We start from the raw sequence: 27,007 nt of genomic DNA on the forward strand, positions 1-27,007 counted from the left end.
TTGAACAATCTTTGCAAACACAAATATTTTTTGAATGCCCCATTGTTGCCACACTTATTCCTGGGAACTAAATCTCAGCTCTGAACAGAGGGGCAGGTGGATGCGCGGAACATCGTCCTGCTCACAGCCTTGGCGCTGCTGTCAGATGAGCTGAACAATCAAAGCCCCGCAGAAGTGGGAGCACTGACCTTGCTTACAACTGCTGGCTGTTGTGCTTGGATGAACCACTAGTCCTTGTCTGCCTGATTGTTTTGCATTGCAGCCCATTCACGGGAAAACTGGGAGCACTGAGTTTGCTTCCCCAGCAGGAGTGCGAACAGCAGTGCTGGTGGATGGCGCTCGCTGTTACTTTTCAGGGAAGGCAATTGTTGCATTTTATATTTATTTATTTATCTTATCAAACACAGCCACTCTGTTTATAGATTGATCTGTTTGCTTCAGTTTTGTCTCATTCGATTGATTTTCTGGAAGTCAGACCTGAGTGGTTTGGTGGAGAAGAATGCTCTTCCATGCGTTTGGCACCACGGCTTGTTCAGGAAACAAAGGAAAATGATTTCTTTTTCTGAGCAGCTCCGTGTCCTTGCAGCCTTTTGACTGCAGGCAAAAATGTTTTGTGACTTTCATACTGGCGCTTTCATTGCACTTCCCAATGCATACATTATGTAGCAAGAAATGCATCTGGGCTGATGTAAGACAGTCAGTCTGCCAAGAGAGAGAATTGCCCGTGTTACATGTCTTTGTGGACAGGTATTGTCGAACCAACTCCTAGAGATTATCTTTCCCCACTGGTCACATTTGGAAGAGCCATGGTTATTCTCATTGCCCCACAATGGGCAGCACTTGCTGGTAGGACCCTGCCCAAGGTCCTACCTCTTATCTTAGTCCAGGGAAGCCCACGACCCTTTGCTGGGCTGCTGGCTCTACACTGAGCTCCACCACAGCCTAGGTATCATGTGCCAGGTGCTCCCAAGAGGATTTTACCTCATACAGGTTTCAGGATGGGCACCACATTGAGCTCCAGCCCTTTGCAGTGCAGTGATGCTCTGGTGGCTGCCTGACACAGCTCTGAGGACAGGGCCAGTGTCAGGGCAGATGCTGTGTGAGCTATCATGGCTCAGAGATGCAACAGCTGTCAGAGATGTGTCATGCCGCAAGAAGAAATAAGGAAATAAAAACACAAAACCAAAGGCAAAAATGAGCGGTAGCAATTTGCCTCCAAAGTTGTTCATTCCAACCGTGCTTGAAAACTGCCTCTGCATAACACGGAGCCCTATATTTGTCTGCAAGGCAGGAAGAGAGGGAGAGAAAATACTTTTCCATTGAGGTCATTCTTGCTCACTTTTTCCTTTAAGAAAACCAACATGCTCCCTCACTCTTGCTGTTGCCCACCGTGATGCAGGCTCACCGCCCTGGATTCCCCTTGATAATAGCAGGCAGAGTCTTCAGAGCTCCAGATTTCACATTTCTCTGCAGTTTCTGTCCCAGCACTCATCTTCTACCCCTGCATCAACCCCACTCACACCTCCAACCTCACTCCCATCTGAGTGTCTGAGCAGGAAGGGGCAGTGCTTGTGGCTGGTTCCCCACAGTCTGGAGCAGTTATAAGGGAAAAGCAACAAAAGGGTGGTGCTGAAAAGGAAAATGGACTGATGAAGGAGTATGAAAATGATGTGTATTGAGCAGACCTCAGCTTTGGATCAGCTAGAACACCTCTTCCTCCCGTGCCCAGGGAGATGCCTGATCCTGCAATGCAAGTTATTCTAACAATATCCTTGAAACACCTTGAATGTTTTAGTGTAGACCAGGTTTGGTTTATCCTATAGGGGGATCACAGGATCACAAAACTGTGATTCAACTCTTTAGTTTGTTTGTTTTTGACGTGAAATTACCCCCACAGCTGGAATACTTTAATATTACCATAGGAAAAACTAAATGGAACTACTGACATTTCTAATTCCCTGGGTACCAAACTCAAAAATGCAGAAGAGCAGCTGTGCAATTCAAGGAGAGCTGCTGTGTGTCTTTTCCTGCTGGGTTGTGGCTGTCAAAAATGAAGATTACTTCATTTGAAGAGCCTTTGAGCTGTGCTTGAAACAAAGCAGGAAGAGCTGGCAGCCCGCAGGTGCTGCTGATGGCTTCCTGCACTGAGAAAGGGGCAACATGGAGGAGCTGTGAGAGTGAGCTCCCTGTAAAGCACAGCTCTTGTCTGCAGAACCACAGAACCAGGAAGGTTGGAAAGAACCACTAAGATCATCATGTCCAACCACCAATCCATCCCTACCACACCCACTAACCATGCCCCTCAGTGCCACATCTCTGTGGTTCTTGAACACCTCCAGGATGGAGTCTCACTCCTGGACTTGCCAACTGGAGACAAGTGAGAAGCCAAAATCCTGCTTCCTTATCTGAACTTCTTCGTGCAGCAGAACATGTTAAAAAAACCTGCAACAAAGGTTGTGATTCAGCTCCCTCTGCTGAAAAAGGGGGGCAAGGTGTAACACGAGTGCCTCGTAGGTATGATGCTGGTGTTGCAGCAAGCAGATGGTTCCTGCTGATGCCATTCACTCTGTTGCAGTGGAATGGGATGAGACAGCTGGGACACAAGCATCCCTGTGCCCTGCCCCACCCCCAGTCCTGCGGATTTGATCCCTTCATGCATATGCAGCTATAAGTGGATTCCAGCAGGATTGGTAGGGATTTAGGGAGAGGCAGATTAAAGAGCTAGCTGTGGGCAAATGCAATTAGGGAGAAGTAGTTCAATGACTAGAATTACACACCTCTACCCCAGTGCAGAATTATACCCAGGATTTGAGCAAATTTAAGATAAACAGACATCAGACACTAGACGTGAAATTACAAAGGATCTGGAGAAGGGCCAGTGCCTGCTGCTGAAGGAACAGTCCTGGTATCCTTGTCATCTATCAGAGCGTTTGCATGGACCCTGTCCTGGGCCAAGCTGCCCTTCTCCATGGGCAACAGCCAAAAGCTCCCCTTCATCTCTCAGCACTTCTCAGTGCAGTATGAGATCCTCTGCTGCCTCCTCTTCTGGCTTTAGCAGCAGATGCTCTCCTCACTCTTGCTATGCTGATGGCAGAGAATGGGCTGGTATTTAAAACAGGGAAAGGGAAAATCTAGCATTGCCACATCAAGGCTACAAATTAGGGCTGTTTCCAAGCTGCCATCTAAGCCATTAAAAAGGGGAAAATAAATGCTTTTCCTCAAAGGGAAGAGAGGTTTTGAGAAAGGCACCGCATCAAATGCTTTCGTTCCTAAGAGGTACCTGAGGGATGGTGGAAGCCTCGAGGTTAGTCCTCAGCTGAAGCTTTTCAGTGCTGTTCTCCACACCCCGCATCTCGAGGCCCACCTGCTGGATGCTCCACGGAGATGCCTCGGCTTTGCTGCTTCGGAAAACCTCGAAAAGAGTCTGCAGATCAAGCGTGCCACCTGCAGCCCGTGCCTGGGACTGCGGGAGGCTCCGCTGCGTGCCAACAGCAGGGGTGGGCAAGCAGCCCCTTCCTTTAACAGCCCCTTCCTGCTCAGCTGAACTGCACGTGCTTAAACGTCCCAGAGGTGAGAACAGGATAAACGAGTTTTGAAGAGGAATGAAGAGATTAAATGAAAGATATTTCCCTAATAATTGAGTCGTTAAAACACACGCCTTAAATCACAAGTTGACGTGAGATTACGCTCATGGGAGGGCTTCCCTATCAGGAGTGGAGGGGGGTTTACAGCTGTGCTCTTTCTCAAGGGTTCTTCTCCAACCCAGCCCTTGAAAAGGAGAAAAAGTTTCATTCAGGTGCTTTGGTCCAGAAACTCCAACTGGCTGAGGGCCTGTATGTCTTTGGTTGTGGGGTTTTGTCCAGGAAGACCTTAAGGAGCTCGCTTGTTTCTCCAGACAGTGGATCATAGAATATTAAGGCTGGAAAAGACCTCTGAGATCACAGCGTCCAACCACCATCCCCACTAACCTTGTCCCTCCCTATCAATACGGTTGAGCCTTAGGCCTTCCTACAGGCTCTCCAGTTGTTCAGTCAAAATTAAATGGGGATTCCAGCAATCCTACCCTTTTTTTGCTCTGCTATCGACAAAGAAAAAGAAATAACTCTTCTACACCTCAGCTCCCCCACCGAGACAACAGAACCAATTCACCCACAGTGTCTTGAAAGCCACAGGTGCCTAATGGCAGCTCTTCTTCATTAGTGGTATGGCAGAAACACATTATTATACTGAAACATCCAGATGTTTGTGCTTCACGTCTCTCACAAAATCACCACCTCAGTCTATTCATATGGAAAATTATACTTTTATGAGCAACTCTTGAATGTTTCTAACACTGGTCACTGGGAATGTGGCCACTGTTGGCCCAGCAGCACTGTGGGCACATCCTGGGGTGCCTGCATGGACAACAAACTGTCTTGAGCCATTCAGTGCCCAACAGCACATCCCCCCTCCCAGCTGGAACAAGTGAAATTGCACCAGAAAAGCAGAAGTGATTTTTTTCCTGTTGTGATTTAATGGAAATTGAATTCCTCTATCCCATACTCTGAACTTGGGCTTTAGAAAACATCTGCCATCTATGAAGAAGTGTCCGCAATGTCATGCTTCCACCTCCGAGCAGCTGAGATGAGTGCTGACGTCTGCCTTCCTTAGCACTCACTTCTATTAAATGCACATTAAAAGAGATCCCCCATCTCCTTTCCAAAATGCATTCCTTTCAAACACACATTGTTATTTGCACAGTGATCTTTCTTCTCACACAACCGGCTTCAATTCAGAGGTGTTTCTGCAGCAGCTTGGCATTTGGTGCTGAATAGCACTGAATCTAATATATGACGTATAAAACAAGGAAATGCTATTTCCTAAAGTGAACGGCTATGTTCCTTGTTTAATGAGCATCAGCCTCACGTGGCACAGTTTGTCCTATGGGGAAGGGAGCTGGGAAGGCTCTATAACATTTCCTCAGGGTGCTACAAAAGGGGATATCCCCACTGCCTGAAAAATGCCAGGATGGCCCCAGTAATGAGCAGAATGGAACACCAGATCACTTTTACCATTGTGCTAAAGGAATGGAGGTGAAGTTTGTGTGGGGGTTACCCATAAGTTACAGTTATCTTTCAGTTTTAAGTACTGTGACACATAAGCAAATAAGAAAACACAGCTTCACGCTTCCAGTGCTTGCTTCTTCTAGAGCCCGGTGGATGGATGTTGAATGGGATGACCTGGACGTGCCTCGTACCGAAGAGGAGAAAAGCCACCTGAAAGAGAGGTAAAGAGACTCAGAACACAGGCAGCTGGAGGTCAGGCCTTGGGAATCATAGGGATTATTTTGCACATCAGAATTTTAATGACACAATCCACATGTGTTGTTCTGCAGTACTCATGATTTATCCAGCTGTAGTTGGAAGAGTTTCTGTCCTCTGAGGGGCTCGTGCTGTTGCTGCCCAATCACCATTTGCAAGCAAGAGGGGAACTGCTGAAGTGAAAGCTTACAAACACCCTACAGGCAGAATTTCATTCAAAACTGGTAAGTGAAAATTATGATTAATGATCTATTTGCAGAAGTTTTGATCGGTTTATGAATGATTCATGAAAGGAGAAAAGGAGACTAAATAGACTATGAATATCATTTGCAGACAGTAATTTAAGCAACTTAATCCCCAAAGTGAGATCCTTCTAGTCTCAGATTTACCTAATAGCACCGTGTGGTGCAAGGGGTGGGTTCTGTGTTGTTAATAACCTGTTTCTACCCAGCATGAATGCACCAAAATACAGCTTTGTTGACAAAGGGACGGTGTGCTGTCCGAGGCAAGTCTGCAAAGGGCAAACCTTCAGGTAAATAACTACAAGCACACTTGAGGGATGAAAGCATCACAGCGCTGAGCAGTGAGGCCCAGCTCCTGCTGCAGCTGAGCACAGCAGCTGCAATTAGCAGCCAAGGCAGGGGAGCAGCTGGACATGGACATTGTCCTGGAGCCAAGAGTGAAAGGCACAGAGCCTCGGGTCTGAATCCACCTCTCTGCCTCCCCAGGGACTGGGATTTATTATGTATTTCCCCTTCTAATTTCTCATTGAAGCTAGCATCCAAAGTCAACTGCCTTCAGAAACAGGATGTAAGATACCAGACGTTCTGTTTATGTATTATTTATGATCACAAAATCTGTCTATAGAAAGCCTCACACGGATGCAGTCTCTGAATTCCAATGAAGATCCTGGGTTTGGTTTTGGTTGTTGGTTTTTTTTCCATTCAGATTTTGAACAGGGTTGATAAGGCAAGTGTGTGACTTTGTCCAAAGGTGAACAGTTTATTTTCTGGGTCCAACCTCAGCACATCAGCCAGGCACTTCTGGTTCTTCACTGTGCTCTTTCTCTATAGATTGATTTTCATCTGTTTTCTCCTCAGTGCTAGCTGTTTGGAACAAGCACTAACGCTTTACCATTGCAATTGGGAACAGCTGCATCCCAGTGGATTAGCTAAAGTATGATGGCTAAGGTGGTTTATTGATGGGGCAAGTTGTGTAGGAAAGGAACAGCCCTTCTCTAGAACCAACTAGCAAAGCCAGAAGATTTAAACAAACTTTGAGGGCACTTAATGCTTCTCTACAGGCCTGACGTGGAGGGAGGAAGCGTCAAGCTGGAGATTGTCATTCAAAAGTAAACTAAATTATGTAACACAGTTAAAAACAGGCTATCAAACTGACTAAAAGATCACATTCCTACACTCTAGTTGGTTTTAAATTTGCCACTTCTAGGCAAGAGGAATAAGAGGGAGCAATTTCACGCCTCAGAGGCAGACAAAAAAGCTAAGTTTTACTAATTGATCTATTGTGAACGTGTCACCTCAGGTGGAGAGAGAGGTCTTGTGGTTAACTGAGCCATTGGCAGTCTGAGCAACCTATAGTGCCATCAGCAATTCCCCAAGGAAAAATGCCATACGTCCAATTGCCATCCAGTTCCCTTTGCAGCCCTCAGATGCCATCGCAGTTCCTCCCCCAGCACCCTCAAACTGCAGCTCTCACCTTTCTCCTTCCTCTCAAATCCAACCATAGCCCAGGATGAGCTGTCTGTAAAGCCCCCCCACTCGTGTTCCCTATGGCCAAAGTAAGGGCACCTACCCCTTTCTTCTCAGTGTGTACAGTACTAAGGAGATTTCTCACCAGTGCATTGAGCTCTGACAACTCTTCAGATGTACATGACAAGAGTCAGCCACTGTAAAAAGGAAAAGGCACTTTTAGATAGTGATGTTGCACTAAGTCTTCTGTCTCAGTACCTTCACACCCAGCCACTGTGGTCCTTTTGTCCTGCACTGAACAGTTAAGGGGTTATAAAGCTGTCTTTTTCTCTTGCTACAATTCAGACCCAGAAACACCTTCCATATGTTACTTTCCATGACAAATTACTGCAGCAGCTGCAGTGGGAGCAATTGCTGGGAAAGGATGGCACCTGCATGGCTGCAAGCAGAAGAGGTAGCAGGCTCCAGGAATGTGGTTATCCTTTTAATAAAACCTTTTAAACACTGTTTTGTCAGAAAAAAATAGCTTCCAGACTGATAAAATGCAGCACTCAGGCACATCACTATAGAGCACAGCGGGATTTTTGCTTCAGATTGGCTGATGAAAAGCTCAATATATCCCCATTCAGCTAGCTATCTAGGCTGCGCTTTGTAAGACAAACAGCAGCAGCAAGCATTTGTCTGATCTTTCTTTCATAAAAGCAAGATGTTTTGCAGTCCAGAACTAACAGATGGGGCAGCATGAAACGAGGCATGGATTCTGTTTTTGTTTTTGTCATTCCCTCAAAGCCACTACAAGTATTATTTCCACCAATGACAGAGCTGGGAGCGCACAGGAAGGCACAGTGTTTTGGATGTGGATGGCCACCACTGAGCTGTCCTCATACCACTAAGGCTGTGTGAATAGAGAGCCCCAGGTAATACCTTTTGGGTTCCATCATGCACACCCAGCCAACTAAAACCCATGCCACAGCAAAGCTCCTGGCAACACCCACGGCACTGACACAGCACCCTTAGTATCATCCTCCTGCTAACTTAACTCTATGGTCCTGCTGTGGAGCTGGAGAGAAGGAAGGAGCACCCTTACCTCCATCATCGTCATCAAAACTTGCGGTCCATCTTTGGCTAAGTTTTGAAATGCATCTAGGAGTAGAACAAAGAAAATCTTATTTCAGGAGGAGGAAGCAAGAACGCAACACAAACTGCAAAATAAGGCCTGGAGCAGAGCTGTGGTCCTCTTGTTGGAATACTCTGCTTTGCTCAGGTGTCCACATGCACTGTCCTGTCTGGCCATGCCATATTTCTGTGCTGGGTACCCCCTCTTCCTCAGCCCTTGCATCACAGCAAGGAAAGCATCTTAACCACACGTCCAGAATTAAGCAGAAATATAGGAACAGGAGCGCTCCATGTGACTGCTTCATCTCCTCCCGTGTTTTGTTTCAGTAGAACCTCCTGCCTGAAGGATGACAGAGAACAGCAGACTAATGAAACATCTCCCCCCAGGGAAACTTGCGTTGGTCCTTTTCCATCCTCCCTTTCAGTGAGTGATTACAATGTACCCCGAGGAAAACGATTCTCTTGATGTCATTAGTATGCCTTACGAGGTTCTTCCAGGGAATAGAAATGCAGATGCTGCTGTTATTCATCTCGAGTTTGAAATTAACGTTGCTTAAAGTTTTCTGACAGAACCCTTTGCCATCAGAAAATTTGAATTCATTCAAACACTGATGTTCTAAAAGCGCATTTCTATTTCAGTTTGTCTACGAGCAGCGTTTGCAAACCCAAGTGTTTGGATGAAACGAAAACACGGCATTATGAGCCCCTATTTATTTCGAGATTACTTTTCTCTTAGAAATTCGCTGTTATAAACAGGAATGAAAAGTTAAAACAAATCTAAGCTTGCCTGTGCTTGAATGAAACATTGCTCTAGGAGCCTACTTCAAAACATACCCAGCTTTAGAGAAATGGAAGGTTGCTGGGAGAGCATAGGAACAGGGCACAGGGCCCCACTGCTCATCAGCCCCTCAGGACAAGAAGGCATCTTGGGCTCACAGACAACTAGAGCTACCTATACAACCCAGAGCAGAAAGAAGGGAGGGAGGAAAGCCGGCATAACATAGAACAGCCATCCTTTACTGCTTTGAAGAAAGTACATAGAACAAAGAAATGCCCATATCGCACCCAGCTCCTTGGCAACGCTGTGTTTGCAGGGCAGCTTATGTTCAGCAGTCTTTCTAGGAAAAAAAAATGCAGTGCTGAAGTTGCCTTCTCTGAGCAGAAGCGCCCCTTTTCTGCTTCATTACCTCCAGTTAAATAGAATTTGCAAAGAAGCTGTTGCTTTTGGTTTGGGTCTCATCTCTGACGATCCTGAAAGGATGAGTAATGATTCAGTGAGACAGATTTGTCTCCACTGCTGCATTCACATCCCCATAAAGGTGGAACGTCTTTTCTTTCCACTTGGCTCCCATATCCATTCCACTTGGCTCCTGTATCCACTCCTCTCAAAATCTTACAGTGAATTGAAAAGATTTGGAATATGCATTACACATTAAACCCTCTGTAAAGTGATAACTGAAAGGCTCGAGAGCATCTTTAGACACTCATTACAGGAGGCAATGAAAATTTTAAAGGTTCTCGTCCAAATGGATTTAAAGGAGTTGTCTTTACACTGGCACTTAAAATTTAAAAGGACATCTTTTATGATGAAAAAGAAATTGCTACGGTTCTGCAATAGGCATAAGAATTCCCAGCTACAGTAAGTGACATAATCGTAGAAATAAAGATGTTTAAGAGGTGTGTTTGCAGTGGAAGCATTACGATCGGGACATGCTCCGACTATCTGAGCTGCTTCTGTGTTCTGCTGAAAAGGAATTTTAGGCGGTGTCATCACCCAGGCAGATCTGCTGACGGATCAGTGCTAAACATGGGTGAAAAATTAACCCCCTATCTCCACATGCTGCTGAAACACAGCTCGCTCCAAAGATGAACTAAATTGCTGTAGCGGTGTTCTAGCACATGGGTTACAATTGCTGGATTCCTTTAACTACTGCTATTTCCCAGTCAAAATGCTTATAATTATAGCAGTAAAAACTATGCTTTTATAAAACAGAATATCCTTTAATTGTAGGCACTTTTGTTTACAGTCACTCCCTTCCTTGCCAGACAATACAAAGACACAACAGAGGAAATGCATTTGTTTTTCCACTGAGAAGGGTCTCACACCTTCTCCTTACCAAAACTTTGGGAGAACTGTGCTGAAGACAGAGGAAATCTGTCTCTAGTTAAAAGAATAGAAATGTAAAAGAGAGAAAGCCTTCCATTTCAGAGGAGGCTCAGAGGAGATCTTATGGCTCTCCACAGCTGCCTGACATGAGGTTGTAGGAAGGCAGGATCTGGTCTCTTCTCCCAGGTAAGAGTGATAGCATGAGAGATAGTGGCCTCAAGTTGCAGCAGGGGATGTTCAAGTTGGGTATTAGGAACAAATTTCTCAGAAAGTGAGGCAGTGGGACATGGGCTGCCCAGGGTGGTGGTGGAGTCATCATCCCTGGAGGTGTTCAAGAACCGTGGCACATATGGTCTAGAGTGGTCACAGGCATGGGTTGATGGTTGGACCAGATGATCTTAGAGGTCTTTCCAACCTGAACAGTTCCCTCATTTCTCCTCATTGGGCATGAATGAATGCAGTCTCCCTCCTGGCATATGGGCAATGCCACCTGGAGGAAGCTGTAATGCAAACTTAGTCTGCCTTCATGCACGGGAGTTCTCAGGATAAGCCTAAGCCCAAAGGGATGGCTGGGCCTAGTCTTTTGGCCCATGGAGTTCCAGAAACCTGTATTATGGCGTCTGGCAGTTTCCCCCTTGCCTCTTGCTGTCAGCCTGGCTTTGCAGGCACCCTGTGATAAAGCTCCAGGACTCACAGGTCATGGTTTCGAGGCGCAGCATGCAGCTCACAAAGTCAGCAAAGCCCATTCTCCTGTACACGTCGCCGTAGCGCAGGGTCATCAGGCGCAGGATCTGCTCATTGACGGGCAGGCCTGTGGGGGAGAGCAGGACAGCATGTGAGGGTGACAGATTGGCCCCGTTGGCCTCGTGCTCCCACAGATAAACCCTCCTCTCTGTCAGACTGGGTGCCCTTTGGGCCGCCGCACAGCAACATGCCTTCCCCCAGCTGTGGTACCAAGAACTGGGGCAGGGCGGTGGGGAATCCAAGCCCTTCTCATCACACCAATTGTGGTTATTGCAGAATTAAAGATTCTAGGGTTGTCTTGCTTTGCATTTTTAGCTTCTATTTTCTTTAATAAATGGTGATTTTCTTTTCTACGGTGCATAACTGCTCAAGTCGGAGCGTAGCACTCACAATACCACCGGCATTTCCTGCTAAGCTGGAATAGGGCGTACTGCTATTATTAAGTACAGCATGCCCAGGATTCTTAATTTTTACATTTTCTCTTATATCAGAAAATGGTGAAAGGTGCATTTCATTTTTTTTTTATTATTAGCTGATTATTCAGTATTTGTGTCACAGTCTATTTGGATGGAAATCAGTATTCAACTGAATGAACAGAAGTTGCCTATTAGAATGATTCTTTTGTAAGTTAAATAAAACCGCCCTAAACATGCTGGCTACCTAAGACATGATTTAAATATTTTTTTGGTTTAAAAGCTGATTTACTAAATAAAAATGTTATGCACTGATAGCTTCAGGTTAATGTGTTCTTTGTGACTCCAGAAAGTCTCATTTGCTCACCCCCATGTTTTTTTTTACCATCTCAGTAGCAAGTGCCTTTCCCCCTTTTACCAACCAATTCTAGACTTTTTGGTTTCAGATGAACTTGTAATGAAGCCAAATTAGCTGAGCAGGCAGAGAAGAAGGGGATGGTTTCTCCACAGCTTTATGGGGGGTGATGCAACTGATGGAGATGGGTAGAATGATGACAAACCCTGTTTTGCTGGAGGTCTCCAGCAGGAATCGCACATACAATGTCCAATAGTTACGTAATGGAAATACACTTGTGCTTATCCCTTCCAATAGCTGCACCATTTTGGCTACCACTTCTCCCAGTTCATGCTCTAGCAGAAGTGACCGGGCAGCTTCTTCACTGACATTTGGCACATTAGTGCTGCACTGCTCAGACTTAGCAAATGCTCTGCTTACCCAACAGCAACAAAAAAGTTATGCATCCATTAGGATCTGATGATTCCAATGGACAGTGCTTCTTCACTGTGTTCCTCCCAGGGACTGCACCCACTCCAAGCTCCCAAGTACACAAATGGGAGCTTCTCTGCTGTACCAGCAGGTTTGCTGTCTGTGAGTTATATTTTATGCACAAAGTCTCTGGAGAGATAAGCCAGCAGTAACGCCTTCTTTGTGCAAAGGGGCACTATGCACTCACTGCAAGTTTCAGCATTTGAGTAGCCAACAGAGGTCAGTGCAAACTAAATAAATGCCTGTCACTGTGGCTTTCCATAATAGACTTAGTCACTGCCTCCGTGAGAAACTGCAGGAATTGGATTATGTGTGAGCTCCCTGCTCCTTTCCCCGCCTGTGTGTTTGGTCTATGACTTAGAGAGACCCTGCAGGCTGTGCTTCTCTGCATCTCTGCTGTTTCCTTTGCTGTGATTTGAAGGGCGAATGCTCCTGTGTGGGTGGGGGCAGGTGGGCACAGAGACATGCAGCAAAGATTTCTGTGCAAAATGAGCTTTCTGTCTCAGTGCCCTGCAACAACGCAGTATTGTAAGCAGGGGGAATCTAACTGGCACTTCTGTGCACTCCAAACTGCTTTAGTCCTGAAGCCCTTTCTTCTTTTCACCCTTTTTTGCAGGGACAGGAGCTGCTCAGCGCACCTGGACATACCTGCTGCCTGTATTGCACTCTTCAGTTCAGATACATCAAGAAATCCAGAATGGTTTTTGTCTTCCCTCCTGAAGAGATCCTGAAAAACAGCAGAAAGGCAGATTTCAGGTCTCCAAATGTATTGCTACATCTAATTGGGTAGGATTCTTTCCTTCCTTAATAAATTCACTGCAAGGAAGTCAACAGGTAGGATAGGCTGACCACAACAAGACAGAACACTTCCAGAAGGCTCAGTCAATATATTATGGCATAAAAAAATTCCACTTTGGGGTGGGTTGAAGCCTTTTTGCTCACTTTCCAGGTTTATGTGCACAGGTAACAATAGGAATACTCATACTTCTACTGTCAAAAAACACAATGTCTGTAATACATTAAATCTGCTGGAGTCCCTATGCCCCAGAATGCCATCCTTCCCAACAAACCTGAGGTGCTGTCAATGGGAAACACATTGCTACCCAGCAGGGAACTGGCACCCCACTGTCCTAAGTGGCCACAGACTGCCTTGAGAGGGACAAAACAAAGCACAGCCTGTCCATCTCAGAGGCTTCAAGGAATCTTCCCCTTCTGCAGTAAGACTGGAGGAAGAAGGACCTGACTCAGGGGAGCTGCCTGAACTCAGGGCAGGGTGTCAGGGAAGAGAGAACAACCCCATATACCATGTACTTGGTGACACTTCGCCAGAGGCTCCCAAACTCCTGCAGCGTGAGTTGTCCATTTGAATTGAGCTGTGTGTTTAGTTAAGAATCAAGCAGTTAATGAGCTGAACCTGGCAATGCCTTCATTGCTGATGATGCTGCCTTCACGTAAAGGGAGCCTTAAGCTGCAGCCTTTTCTGTTTGTCCTTCTAAATGCAAAGCAACAAGATCTTTTCTGATCCCAATTATTCTCAGAGTTAAATTTGCCTTTTCTGGCAATTTGTGCAGCTGCTCATATCTATGCTTACAAACAACAAAAGGTTTCTATTTTTGTGGTGTCTTTAACCACAAGGGTTCCTGTAGCAATCTCTGCAGCTGACATTGAACCTCTGAGCACAGCAACTACTGAGGAGGAGCAGAACCTCATGCTCCAGCCCACATGTGCTCTTGTGCATGAGACACCATGAGACCAGCTCTGGCTGGATCCTTCTGGGAGAAGAGGCAGTGAAGGAGCAAAGAGCACATAGAGCAGATCCTGATGCCTGTTCTCAGAAGCCATGGAGATGCTTCAAGCAAGAAAGCACTTCACTACAAGCTACATGAGCCCACAAGTGAAACCTGACTGAAAAAAAGCTGTTATTTTTGAAGGCCAGGATAGGTAACACTGTACGTGGGCTGTATGCAACCCAGAGAATGAAAAATCCACCTTGAATCAAAGCAGAGCAGTGGTTTTGTCAGCTGCTTGCACATGCCATGCATTCACAGTGCCCACTTAGCCTAGGGGTCGCTTTGGAAAGGGGGAAAAACCTCGTTTGCTTGCAAGATGGAGAAAGCTGGGAAGAGAGGGATTGCATGGTGTTTTCATTCATTCTCTGTCAGTTTCTAAAGATCTGAAAACGTCTCAAAGTTATTCCAAGGCATGGAAGGAAAGAGATGGCGAGCTAGCAATTGGGAGAAAACACACAAGGGAGGATTTATGTTTTCATCAAGGAGCCGTCTTGTTCTACAATGGCCAGCAATGTATTTCCGGTGTTGTTAACAATAAAATGACTGTGGATCCATCTAAATAGGGATGGCACATTGGGAAGGATAAATGGCCTGCCAGTCTCAGACACGTGGCTGTGACTGGGCAGAGATGGTGCTTTCCCTTACCGCAGCTCTGCTGGCAAGCAGTGACAGCTGACATCATGGGCTGCTGTGGCTGCACCAAGCTGTGCCTGGGGCCTGCATCTAATGGTGAAGCTTAGCAAAGCCCTGGGCCCCACAGAGTGGAAAATGAGAGCAAAGGAATTTGTTGCTTGTGGAAGGCATGAACACAGAGGTTGACTCTCACCTTCCAGCAGAGATGCTCCCAGAGCTAGGGCATGCATAGCAAAGTCCTGCATATTGGCTGTGGTAGCTATTTACTGAGGAATATGGCTAATATTTACTTGCAGGTTCTCACACTGGGATGCTCATCTCAGCCATAACTCAAGGCAAGGATGAGCAACACTGGGGAATTTTATTGCTTTTGCTGAAAGGATACATCCATCAGAGCTAAAATGGCTCGACATGAATCAAAGCTGAACTCTCCTCCCAGGCTGGCCATTTCATCTGCAAGGATTGACAAAACAAGACAGAATCAGCAAGAGCAAGCCCTACATGCAGATCACCACTGCGGGACGCCAGTCTGAAGGCTTATATACCTTCACAACCCCAGATCTAGCTCAAGGTTCTCAAACAGCAACAAGGGTTGAGGTCCACTGAAGGAGTCTGACCCATCCTGAACACCCCTGTTACCTCTTTTCCCATTTGGTGCTCGCAGGTAGCTGTTCTGCACCATCTTGACCCACCTACCCCCTGATGGAAGCAGGAGGCTCTTGGAATAAGGACTGAGCTGTGTGTGAGACCATCTCCTGCTGTTTTCGAGGTGGGCAGGTTAGGAAGGGTGAGAAGTTCTGAACATCAGCTCGAGGCCTCTGCAGGATTTAGGGCATGGCAAGAGGAAATTAGGGGCCAGTGAGGGCACAGCACCCTGGGATACTTGCTGGAGCAGTCCAGCTGGGCACTGAGTTCCCTCTCAGACTGGTGGGCATGGAGCAGGAAGGAGTACGCATGGGAAATGAAGGAGGAATCAAGGGGTCAGGATAGGACAGTGTAGGTCTATGAAGCATGGGCTGTCCCAGTACTGAACTGGGAGGGGAAAGTGTAATTTAGCTGTATGTGTGTGTGTATATTTATATATACACACATATATACACACATAATACATAAAGATATTACTAAATCTTCTAGACTAAGGGTAGGGAAGCACCAAAGGCAAAAACCTTACCTTGCAGGACCACGTCATTAAGAAGTTGTTGCAACTGCAAAGCATCAATAGCTGAACCCTAATGAAGAATAAAGAGAGGTCTGTGAGAGCAAAGTTTACACCTGCCTCACTTTTGCCCCAAATATCTTTACTCATGCACCACGACAACTAAGAAGGATCTCTATCAGATGGATGCATGACCATGCCTGCATGGGAGCATGCCAAAGCCCAACTGCTGGGCCATTCTCTGTCCTTCCCTGGGAGGGTCTGCAGGGCAGCCACAGGCAACACTGCCATGGAGTGTTTTCAGTGGTGATGGGAGCACTTGCCCCTTTCATCCACATCCTCTTCACCAGCCCCTCAGCAGCTGCCTGCTTCCCTCTGAGCCACCCGACCTATCAGCAAACCAGAACGTCTCCCTGCCTGAAACACCGCCAGGGCTTCAGCAGGGCAGCCCCTGTTCATTTTCACCTCAGTGCATTGACACAACTATTAACTGCAAGAGATCCATTGTGCAAAAACTTTTGGCAGTGATCTATCTGTATTTTTTGTTCTCCTAAGTCAAGCAGTTTTGTTATAATGGTTTATTAAGCCATTAAAGGCATCTCCTGTGAATGCACACAGTTTGGCTCAGAAAAAGCAGGAATCAATTACTCAAACACTCACTGATGTCTGGTTTCCAGCTGCTGCAAAAGCAAATGGAAAATGATGCTGATGAGAGGAGGGAATACCCAAAGCTTTCTAATTGCTTTCTGTACATAAAGAAACCAAAGCCAAAAAAAGTACACACTCAAGTCCAAAACCTCCAATCCTCCTCTGAAATATGGGGATGGATAATCTGTCCCAGCTAAATTCCTGTTTTGATGGGGGGTTTGTGCAGGTAAATCAATACCATTTTCAGGGTGCCCCCTTAAAGATGAAGCTACATTTCCACAAGAACATTTTTCTAAATGGATCAGTATGACCCCTGGAGATTGCTTTCTTTTTGCAACTCCATGTGCCTTTTTTATGTATATATATTATTATTTTTCAGCAAGATGCTTCAGACACTGTACCTGCTTCGCATACTTTAGGAAGATCGCCTTATAGGAGCTGTCCTGTATCTGTCTTGGTACATCCTGGATCAAAGAAGAAATGCGCACATAAATAATTCAGTTACAAAACAATTGGAAGCAGCACTCTGAAGATCAAACAATGCTTTGGAAAGGCCTAGAGAATCAACAGTAGAAGTTCAGTTTTAACATCCCTAAAGTAAAGTGGATTCGGAATAAGAAAGCTACTGCAGTGAAGGAAGAAGCATAGTTTGGGTGTTATCACTTAGCAGAGCTGGGAGGGAGCTTGAGGAAGACAACTAACATCTTGGGGTGAAACTCAGCAAGTCAGTATGTGAGAGTATAAATACCAGGCCAGATCTTTATTGATGGCCTTCAGTTGAAACCACTGGCTCAGGGCATGTGAAGATGCACCAGGAAGGGTGTGAACCAAGAGGATAGAACAGGCGTTGACTTTTCCCTTCTTTTACCCCAGTGCAGGCTTGACTGTACCTGAACAACTGCAGATCTCTATGGAGCCAATATGGAGAAATATCCTTAACTTAAAACGTTTCCAAAAAAGACTGAGCTTAAGCCCTAATACTTTCAGTTTTATTCATACCAGTGAAGTCCAACTGCCTGAATAAGATCAGAAACTGTAGGTACCATAATTTGTCAAAGTCAAAACACTGGCTAATGACAACAGCCGAGTAAACTGACAGCTTGTCAGTGGGAAGAGATAATAAGCCACCATTTATGCTACCTCTCTAATGGGGCTTAATTGCAGGCTGGCAAATGAATCACAAGGGAAGGACTCCATTTCCCATTCTCTTGGAGCACCTTTGGCTTCACAGACCCACACTGAGTTTACACTGCTATAAATAACAGCCTGCTGAGCAGCAGGGTTTTGTAAATGACCAGTGACACAGCAGCATGGACTGGACCAGGTCTGACAATACGCACAGTTCACAGTAAGGAAGTCCAGCAATAGATCACAGAACCATAGAATCACCACTCTCACTGAGAAGACTTTTTTTTCCCTAATGTCCAATGGTAACTCGATGGTAACGGGGCCGGACAGGCTGAAATGTGGGTTGAACTTGAGGTGCACCCAGATTAGAAGTGCAGTTTCCCTTATGTCTGTGAAGATAACTAGGTGAAAAATCTGCAGAAATCTGCTTTGTGCCTTACCTCAATGAACTCCCATTCTTTATAGGACACAGGCACTAAAACAAGGCATTCCCCTGGGGACAGCATGTACAACTGTGCTCTCAGCTATGAAGTCCTTCGACAAATGGCTACACTGAGCTGTGGAGTTTAGATCAGTTTCTCCCTCTTTCTTCCCCTGGATGCACACCCATTTTACAGACACTGCAAGAATCAACTGTCTTTGAAATGCTTCCCCCCCTGCTTATCACCACCAGTATCAGTATGAGTTTTCAAGGACTCTTACCATCAGCAGCATTGGGTTGAGCTGAGTGTCTGAGTTCCTAGAAAAGAGTTGAGTCACATCACTCTGGGAGAAAATGGGCCTTTCCACAGCACTGTTCTGCAGACTGGAGGCAGGCAGCGACCAGTTTGTTAACCCAGCTTCCAGCCCAGCATTCACGCCCCCTGGACTGCCCCAGCTCAGACAGTTCCGTTATGCTGGTCCTGGACCTCCCTACACAACCAAATAGCATCCAGACCCAAAAAAGGTGACACTGATTTGGGGTTCTTCATTCCTTCTGAGGCTCATTTAGTAGCATTTAATATTTAACACTGGAGGTGTGCTTTTGGTAGAGAAATCAGGCAAGCCAGTTATCTATGACATCTCTAAACCTTGTCTGGCCTCACAAGGAGGTACCAGTCCTCAGACAGTGACCATGGAGTGCCTCACCTTGCCTAGCTTAGTAAGGTAGGGGTCACAAGCTCTCCTGGAAACAGCTACATCCAAGGGCTGAACCTTCTTGTGCATGAATCATCACACTGAAAGCAATCTAGCCTATGGCACAGACTACTCATGTTTGTTTTCCATGACTAAGGAGTTGCCTTATTTGGTTCTGACACAATTTTACTAAAGGCCAAAACCTAGAAAACAATCTCATTATTAAGATATGGACCTATGACATAAGAGCTGCATTCATCCACACGGTTAAACTTATTGAAGGAAAGGGATCACACATCTGATGCCTAAGGGTTATTTAGTAATGCTGAGCTCCGGGGTTTGTTCTTTAAATAAAGCACACCCAGATATTTATACGCAAATGCAATAGAAGCTGCCTTTGCAGGAACTGGGATACCATTTTTCCACCATGCTTATCCTTCAAGGCCCTCTTATGGAGGGGAGCCCTATTAGCCTGTGTATTTGATGACTAGTTGAAGGGATCAAAGTCTTCCACTGCTTTTTGCTTCTTTGCCAACGAGCAGAATGGGACCTGATCCATGTAGGGTCCAGCTGGCACAACAAACAAAACTGCATAATGGCTGCTAGGAAAAAGAAGCTTGCAGGCCTTCTATTAGAGATTTCTTTGCAAGCTGGCAGGGCATATTCCACAATTATTGCTCATTCGTGCTGCTCTTTGTACCAAAGCTGGGATCCTTGATGGCTGCTGATGAGCTATTGCCCTGTTCTGCAATGGCCACCTATGCATCTGGCAGTACACAAATGATCCCCCTTAACAAGGTACTCAACACTTAGCTGTGTAGTCCCAGCACATTTATAGAGTACATTACAAGCAAATTGCTACATCAGTTATCTTGACATTAAATTGTTAAATCCTGGCATACAGCAAATCTGGGCCCTGTATGTTGTACTTGTCATTATCTTACTCATTGTAGTCTTGATTCTTTATGAAAATTCGTAAGACAAACTCAAATTCTCGGCCCTCTGTTGTAGCAGGAATGACAGCATAAGTTCCTGGGCTCAAACTAAAGCAGCTGCTCACGTCTCGCACAAGGGAGAAATCTTGTTTCAGAACTCTGGAGTTCTCCTGGAAGAAAAACATAACTGGTTATCTCAGCTTCCATGCCAGGAATCAAAGTATATCAGTAAGTGTACCCAGAGCAGCCTTACATTACCACTGCTCTTCAAGTCTACACTGCATCTAATATGCCTTGACTTTCCCAGAGGCATGGAAAGTTTGAACAGGAGACAGACTCTGTCCAAGCACAAATCAGTAATACAAAAAGTTGGAAGAAGTGGGGAAAAAATAAGAAAATATATTTACATGGTTTTGAAGAGAAATTCAATTAACATTAAGGACGCTCTTACTAAAACCTTCCTGAGATCTCACATAACCCAGGAAGCTCACTAAGCATCTCGCTTTGATGGCAATGCTTCAAGGATAACAACTCAAACCTTCCAGCAAGTGTCACAAGGAAACAGAGCATTCTCATCTTTCTTCTGTTATTCCAGTATGTTTGCTGAGATGAAACTAATATAATGTGCAACAACTATTATTACGATGACATGTAAAGATAGCATAATAAAAAACCCTTACTAAACACATTCCCCCAAATACTTCGGCGTGTATGAATTCCATTTAGAATGGTTGTACAGCATGGCAGAGTTATTTATGAGCCATGCCTTTGGGAGAAAAATAGCATAAAACTGCTATTCTGGGAGGAAAAAATAAAGATGACTGCTGTTACAGTGGGCTGGGAGGTATGCAGACTGCCAAATATTATGGGTCAGATATTGAGCAGATAGAAATGGGCAGCACTGTGAAGAAATAAATGGCATAATCCTCTTTTTTTTTTTTTACTTTTGTGTCTCATTCTACATTCCTTCTTGTAAAAAGCAGAGGCAGATTAATATCTCAAAGAAGTCAAAACTGGTGTGAGATAAGAATCAGACTCTATGCATTGCTTAGCTCTATCACACAACATTAAACTTCCCTCACAGCTATGTATTAGTTCTCCACATCAATACCTAATTAAAGGCTTCAAAGAGCTACCAGTTATGTCCATTCTGGTTTGCATCTTTGCCTGTGCTGCATTCCCCTCTCATCCTTCCAATGGATGATACTCTTTACTTCACAATGACAACATGATGCGCCTCAAATGATACCAGACAACGAATAATGCTGATGATGAATAACAGCAGCAAAAGCATTTGAGGGAGGAAGAATGAACCACATGAATCTTAGCAATTGCACTCTTTTGAAAAGAGCCCTGTCTTAAACTTTGTACACTAAGATGCCACTTCTGACTACTCTCAGGCACTGAGGGTAGACAATGGGAAATACACTGAGGGGGCAGCAGCACTATGGTCATCTTTCCTTCATTACCAAGGCGTTACACATAAATCCTATTGCCCTGGTAATCAGCTGCTCTGACTTTGCACTTCAGCTCCTGCATGGGAGCATCTTGGAGCCAAAGTCAACTTCAGCCTGAGGGGCTGACACCTCACAGAGGTCACATCAGCCAGAAGTGACACACTCATTGAATTTCATCCATCCTTGGAAGCAAAACAAAATGAAAACACCTTAGCGTCAACTGGAGGGGAAAGAAAGATGAAAAGCAAAGCAAGTTTTAAATACAAAATGAGAACAGACCAAACTACTTCCTGACTAAACAAAATACTCTTTCCAATGGTCTCTAGAACTATGCCATGACAACCTATCAAAGGTCCTTTTATCAAAATGAGTGGCTAATCAAGATGGGCATGCAGCATACTAGTGTATGCAGGGATCTCCATGCTCCAGCAGCTCCATGCCCTTCTTGTGATGGGTCTATCTAAATATAGAAGATATCCATACATCCACTCCAACAGTTCATCCAAAAGACAACTAAATCCTTCACTTGCATGTACAGGTATAATACGCCACAGAGCAAACAACAGCTTCTGCATGATATTTAACCATGCTTACCGTGGTGATTAAAAAGCCAATCTTCAATTTCTGTGCATCCTGCGTACCCTCCGCATTTTTTTGTATGAGTGAAATGACCACGTTGTAGGATTTGGGGTCATGATTTGTCACTTTGAAGAAATATTGAGGGTTCTTTGACCCTGCACCTGCTGAGGAAGTGTTATTAGATTAGCAATAGCCACTCAGATATACCCGTAGTAGCCTCTTGTGTTAGATCTTGCTTATAAAGACTCAGAAGAGGTAATTACTTCTCCAAAATGCTTTTGATGCAACAAAGCTCTGAAGTCCTTACCTTATTAGCAGGAGCTGAGGAATCTGGAGTTGAACTAATTGCCCATAAATCAATTTTGGAAATCTCTGGCAAAGTCATAAATGTCAGGCAGATTTGTCCCCCGCCCACCTCTGTTTCACCTACATGGCACACTTTCCCCAAGCAGGAAAGCAGTGATTTTCAGTCCTGACCCGATGGCTGAGCTGAAAAGTACTATGACTAGGAGATCACATAAGAACATCAATGATAAACACAAAATGCTCCAAAGGTATTATCCTTTTCCTACCTATTAATGCTTGTGATGCAGAAGACAGTGCTGAGGACCAGTAAAAAAAGGCCAAAGGTTCAATTAACAAAAAGCATCCCTGACAAGAAGTGAAACCGGAGGAAAAGGTCTGAGATGTCAGCACCTACTTAAGTCAGCCTAGACTTGAAGCCACGTATTTGAGTGGCCTTGCAAGCTTCTCCACAACAGTCCTCAACCTCTCCTCCCAGAACATGCCTTCTAGCCCTGTTACCAGCTTTGCTGCCTTCCTAAGGGCTCTTTCAAGGACCTTAACATCCTTTCTGTATTGTGGAGCCCAGAACTACACACAGTACTCAAAGCGAGGCCGCACCAGCACTAAGTATAAGAGTAGAATCACCTCTTTTGATCAGAGAGTTTTGCGGTGTTTCAGGCACTCCAATAAAATGCATGGTCTTACCTCGTCAAAGGACTTTCTACCTTTGAACACTGAGCTTTGTAGCACAATTCTTTCATTTCATATCCATTTAATTCCAGAGTACCTCTTTCTCTAGGGTACCAGTCACATATATGCCGGACCAGACTTTCTGATGAGGTCCCCTGTAGCACCTACCTCAACAGGCTGAAAGAACGTAGACAAGCACGTTCTGATTTAGGCAGCCTACAATCTCTAAATCACAAGCCCTCTTTCCCTCCCCCTCCCAACTCAGCAGTCAGTGCTGCTGCTTTCTTTCTATCTGTTTCTCTTAGCTGATAGGTGCTGTAATGAGAAAGAGCAGGCATTAACAACTACCAATCAATATTTCTGCTAACTGGCGCTCATAGTGAATGCTTCAGTGTAAGCACTGGTGTAGAGGAGGGGAGGACTGGGTGACTGCAGGGAGCATTTGTTACCAGAGGACCAGTAGTTCCTTCCAGTAGCGAGCAGGTTGATGTGTCTGTCCACAGACCATCCTGTGCGGGGCTGATCTCTGAAGTCGAGAAAAGTTGGAGTGCAGTTACATACATACAGCCAGGAAAATTGCTCCCGAAAGCTTTCACAGGACATCCTGCAAAGGAGAAAGCTGCACCTTTCAGTCTGAGACACCAACTGGATATTCCTATTCAGCCCTTCAGTGTCTTCAAAATGGGGTTACAGGGCAGTGGCAGAGGGTGCAGACAAGCTGGCTGACACTTTGCAAGAGAAGTTAGATCTTAGGGCATTTGGGCTGCCCTAAATGCATGTGGAGCCCCATGAAATAAGAAGTTCAAGCTGGTCACTTGGAGAGAGTGACAAAATCACTAGGTCTCACCAAGTCGGATTTTCACTACTACTACTTCTTTTTCTTCCCATCAGCTTGTTGCATTGTATTGGCCAGCTTCATCTCTCCAAGCCTTGTTTTCTCTGATACCATTGCAATCACTTGCTGTTTGCTCACAACTAACAAAGGAGTACTCTCAACCACCACTAAGAGCACAGAAAACAAATGCCCAAATGACCCTTCTTTTATAACAAACACAAAGAGAAAGCCTAATAGACAAAAAGATTGATTGAGAAATACCAGAATTCTCCATCATTTTTCTTTCTGTAGAGCTCTTCCTTAATTTCAGGCTCAACATAGTCCCATTCTGGAGAGCTGCAGATAGGAACAAAAAGCTGTGAGATGTACAAGTTTCTTTCCAGCCAGTCTATTCCTCTACCCAGCCCAGCACATTGAGAGGGATCAAGAGGGGTAAGGAAACTGCATGTGGGAACAGAATTGTGTTAATATTCTCATAACCAAGACCAGCAAATAGCGACCTTTGCTGTGCTTAGGGGTACCCATCCTAGGATGGGAAATCCTGCCTCTGCCCCTTGCCCCTAATGCTTCCAAGTGCTGATATCACATCAGTGTGCAGAGGGCACATTAGCCAGTCGGATGTGTTGTTTCTAAGCAGCATGTTTATAATTAAGCAATGATTGTACTTTCTGTTGAATGCAAGATAAACATAATCAATAACTTGATCTATGCAGCTTACCCACTGGGAAAAATGCACACATCAACAAAAAGGTATACCTGAGCTAGGCTTAGCGATGAGTACATATGGAAGCAATGCTTCATGAGTTTTCTCTCAGCTGGATTGTGTCTGCTTCATTATAATGGGTGTGAGGTAGAGGTGCTTTCTAAATAAACCTATACAATAGTGATTTGCTTTAGGAGATGGGAAGTTTCGAGGTCATACCCATCACTCCAGGGCCCCTTCCACTCCCCATGGCCCCATGGATTCCAGACTCTGATTATATGTTCCCAGTGGTTCTTGAATTGTATCTGTAAAGACAGAAGGAAAACAAAACAAAACAACTCTCAGTCACAGCTGCTCACAAGTATGATATTCAGTGATAATACAGGATCTTCTGTGCGATAGTTCTGTGGTAATACATGCATCTTTTGTATATGGAAGCCTGGTTTAACGGCATCTAAGACGACAGCACCTTCTGTACTTTCTCCTTTCTTTCTCCTTTCTGCACATATCATGAGCGGCAGGGAGCTAAAAGAGACCACTACTTTCTCCAACAGGATTTGGGATCCTTCCAGACCCAACCCGGGAAGGGCCAGTCAGAACCTTCTCATCAGGAACAATTACAGGATTCTGATATCCTCTTCTCCTTGTGCTAGATCCTCTGTTATCTCCCAAAATATGAATACTTTCAGAAATCTCTCCTAATGGTCAAGAGTTAATTACAATTACTCTGAATGGAACAACAGTATGGCTGCCTTCCACATCCCTGTGGTGGACAACCAGTATAAGACTACTACACAGGAACAACTCCAGTCTTACCTTCACAGCTCCTGTGACAGTGTACGCATGACCTTGTACAATCCCATTCCTTAATACTGTGTTTCTCATCTGCAAAAGAGTGAAAATACAGCTTATAGCTCTCTACCATACTGCAAAAGAATGGTCATTGACCCCCAGAACTGGCATGGGAGAAAGAGAGACTCAGTTTTAATTTCAGCAGTATCTCAGATGTACCATCTCCAGCAAAATGTGACTGCAGCTACGAGCAGCTCAGTAAATATAACAGAAGTACAGGTCTTCCCACAGCTGAAAATGTTCATTGGTACAGAGCTGGTACAGCTACAGCATGACATGGGTTGGGCTGCTGGGAGGATGAGAGCCCCAACATCTCACTACAGCCCAGTGTTATGCACCTGAGCTGGGAGGTTTGTCCTTCACTGGTTTGCAATTGCCAAACTTTCTGTCCTGTCAAACCAGGCAATACAGAAGCAATGCAACATGCCTTGCAGTCTTCCTTGACATGCTGTATAAGCCCTCGTCAAGTCTTTTAATAAAAGTACTTAAAACATCACAAAATCTTTTCTGGCTTCCCAGCATTAATATCAGTAGCCCACAAATCACGATATGATAACAGTATCCCCTTACAGAAGACAGACACATTTTGGCTTTGCTAGAATCAGTCGCAAAGCTGTAAGACCAAAATCAGCCCTGCTGCAAGAAGATAGCAGTCAGTCACAGTGGAATTAGCCAGGAGACACACACAGCTCAGAGACAGCTGATTAATTGATTCCACCAAGGTCAAAATGGGAAGCAGGCCCCTCAGAGAGGGCTGCGCATCTTGCCTCTATCCACAACTGTTATCCACATCTGCATTCAAATGATCTACGTCTACCCAAAAGCCTTTACATTCTGCATTGCATAACCTTATTTACTTTCTGCTGCCAAGATCTCACCAGGCATCCGCAAGTTGTGACGGTGAAACTATGAATGTCCTTTTTTTTGTGACTCAAATGAGTAAACTCGATGCAAAGATAACAAACCAAGGTGTGCTTCTGGCTTTGTGACTCACCCGGCCCGAGGTGCTACATCCCATCAGACATCCAGATTTGCTAGCAGCTTTCAGTATGTCCTCCAGATCAGGAGGGGGGTCCTTTAATGAAAACTGCATTTGGACTCCACCTGTGAAGTCTACTAAAGCATCGGAAATGTAGCCCCCGTGCAAGTTCTGGTAGGAGCCAAGCAGCCTGAAAATAGAAAAAAAAGTCAGCAGTCCTTACACTGTGGTTTTATTAAACAGTGTACAGTGATGGATTCTGAAATGGACACAGACACAGGCAGTGAAAATGGGAGAGCCAGAGACATTAGGGCCAGGACTTCATCCAGTGTATTCATCCAGACCTGGAGCACCCAACTAGAGTCATTATGGATAGTGGGAAATATACATGGTGCATCTTGTGCCAATAGACACACTTCAGGGGGACGAGTTGAATCTCATCCTGAAGCATTCAGTTTCTTTCTTCTGAACCAGAATGGCGCCAAACACAATTAGTGCGAATGGATGTCTCAGCTAAATGAAGGGGAGCTGTTAATTCCTACGTAACACTTTGTCACAGCTCTTCACAAAAACAACCAGAATTCCTTTTGCGATTGGAAAATAGAGGTTATTTCTCTGTATTTCCAGTGCAAAACAGAAACAAAGTTTTCATCATTGTTCCCAAATTACTCTGCTAAGGTGTGATAGGGCGATAATTTAATGTTGTCAACACAGTTCTTCTGTCTTTATCACACGCTTTTTATAGAGGCAGCAAATAAGCTGGAACACATTGTATTTAGAAGAGGTAGATCATGCTGTTAAACCTCACTATGCACACTGTATTTAATGTATGTAATCAAATGAAGTCTGTGGCTAACTGTGTTTTGAAGAATTGTCCTCGTCCTCCATGGATGAAAAGCATTAGTCATGGGCACTGGGGAGAAGATTCTCAAGTGGGAATCTCATAAAGAGCATCTCCTGCAAATTTAATTTAGTAGAGGCTTGCTTTGCTTTGTAAATAAAATCT

At 45.0% G+C, this 27,007-nt stretch overlaps 1 protein-coding gene and 1 long non-coding RNA gene across 9 annotated transcripts in view; one reads left to right on the forward strand and one right to left on the reverse strand.

Moving 5' to 3' along the window:
- Nucleotides 1-4,490: 4,490 nt before the first annotated feature.
- CAPN13 (calpain 13) overlaps nt 4,491-27,007 on the reverse strand; it is a 34,713-nt gene continuing 12,196 nt past the window's right edge. For 4 of the 8 annotated variants that reach the window (XM_015856884.3, XM_015856888.2, XM_015856887.3 and 1 more), the window contains exons 6-22: nt 26,017-26,191; nt 24,987-25,055; nt 24,390-24,475; nt 23,729-23,803; nt 23,082-23,236; nt 21,673-21,821; nt 19,631-19,791; nt 18,273-18,309; nt 16,844-16,906; nt 15,810-15,867; nt 15,024-15,091; nt 13,520-13,588; nt 12,864-12,942; nt 10,927-11,043; nt 8,097-8,152; nt 7,155-7,206; nt 4,491-5,255 (exon numbers count right to left, since the gene is read on the reverse strand). In XM_015856884.3, coding sequence (XP_015712370.1) covers nt 7,180-7,206; nt 8,097-8,152; nt 10,927-11,043; nt 12,864-12,942; nt 13,520-13,588; nt 15,024-15,091; nt 15,810-15,867; nt 16,844-16,906; nt 18,273-18,309; nt 19,631-19,791; nt 21,673-21,821; nt 23,082-23,236; nt 23,729-23,803; nt 24,390-24,475; nt 24,987-25,055; nt 26,017-26,191 — 1,444 coding nt within the window. In that variant the 3' untranslated portion in view covers nt 4,491-5,255; nt 7,155-7,179. Of the gene's footprint in view, nt 5,256-5,689; nt 5,812-7,112; nt 7,207-8,096; nt 8,153-10,926; nt 11,044-12,863; nt 12,943-13,519; nt 13,589-15,023; nt 15,092-15,809; nt 15,868-16,843; nt 16,907-18,272; nt 18,310-19,630; nt 19,792-21,672; nt 21,822-23,081; nt 23,237-23,728; nt 23,804-24,389; nt 24,476-24,986; nt 25,056-26,016; nt 26,192-27,007 lie in introns of all 8 variants that reach the window. The other 4 variants (XR_001553763.3, XR_001553765.3, XR_001553764.3 and 1 more) reach the window with 4 other exon arrangements.
- LOC107310852 (uncharacterized) lies at nt 5,139-20,309 on the forward strand. Its single transcript, XR_001553766.3, has 3 exons — nt 5,139-5,266; nt 5,375-5,524; nt 12,832-20,309. It is a non-coding gene; the product is annotated as an uncharacterized LOC107310852 (long non-coding RNA).

Source organism: Coturnix japonica, chromosome 3, assembly GCF_054131305.1.
Source record: "Coturnix japonica strain WE chromosome 3, WE-NBRP24, whole genome shotgun sequence".
Taxonomy (NCBI): domain Eukaryota; kingdom Metazoa; phylum Chordata; class Aves; order Galliformes; family Phasianidae; genus Coturnix; species Coturnix japonica.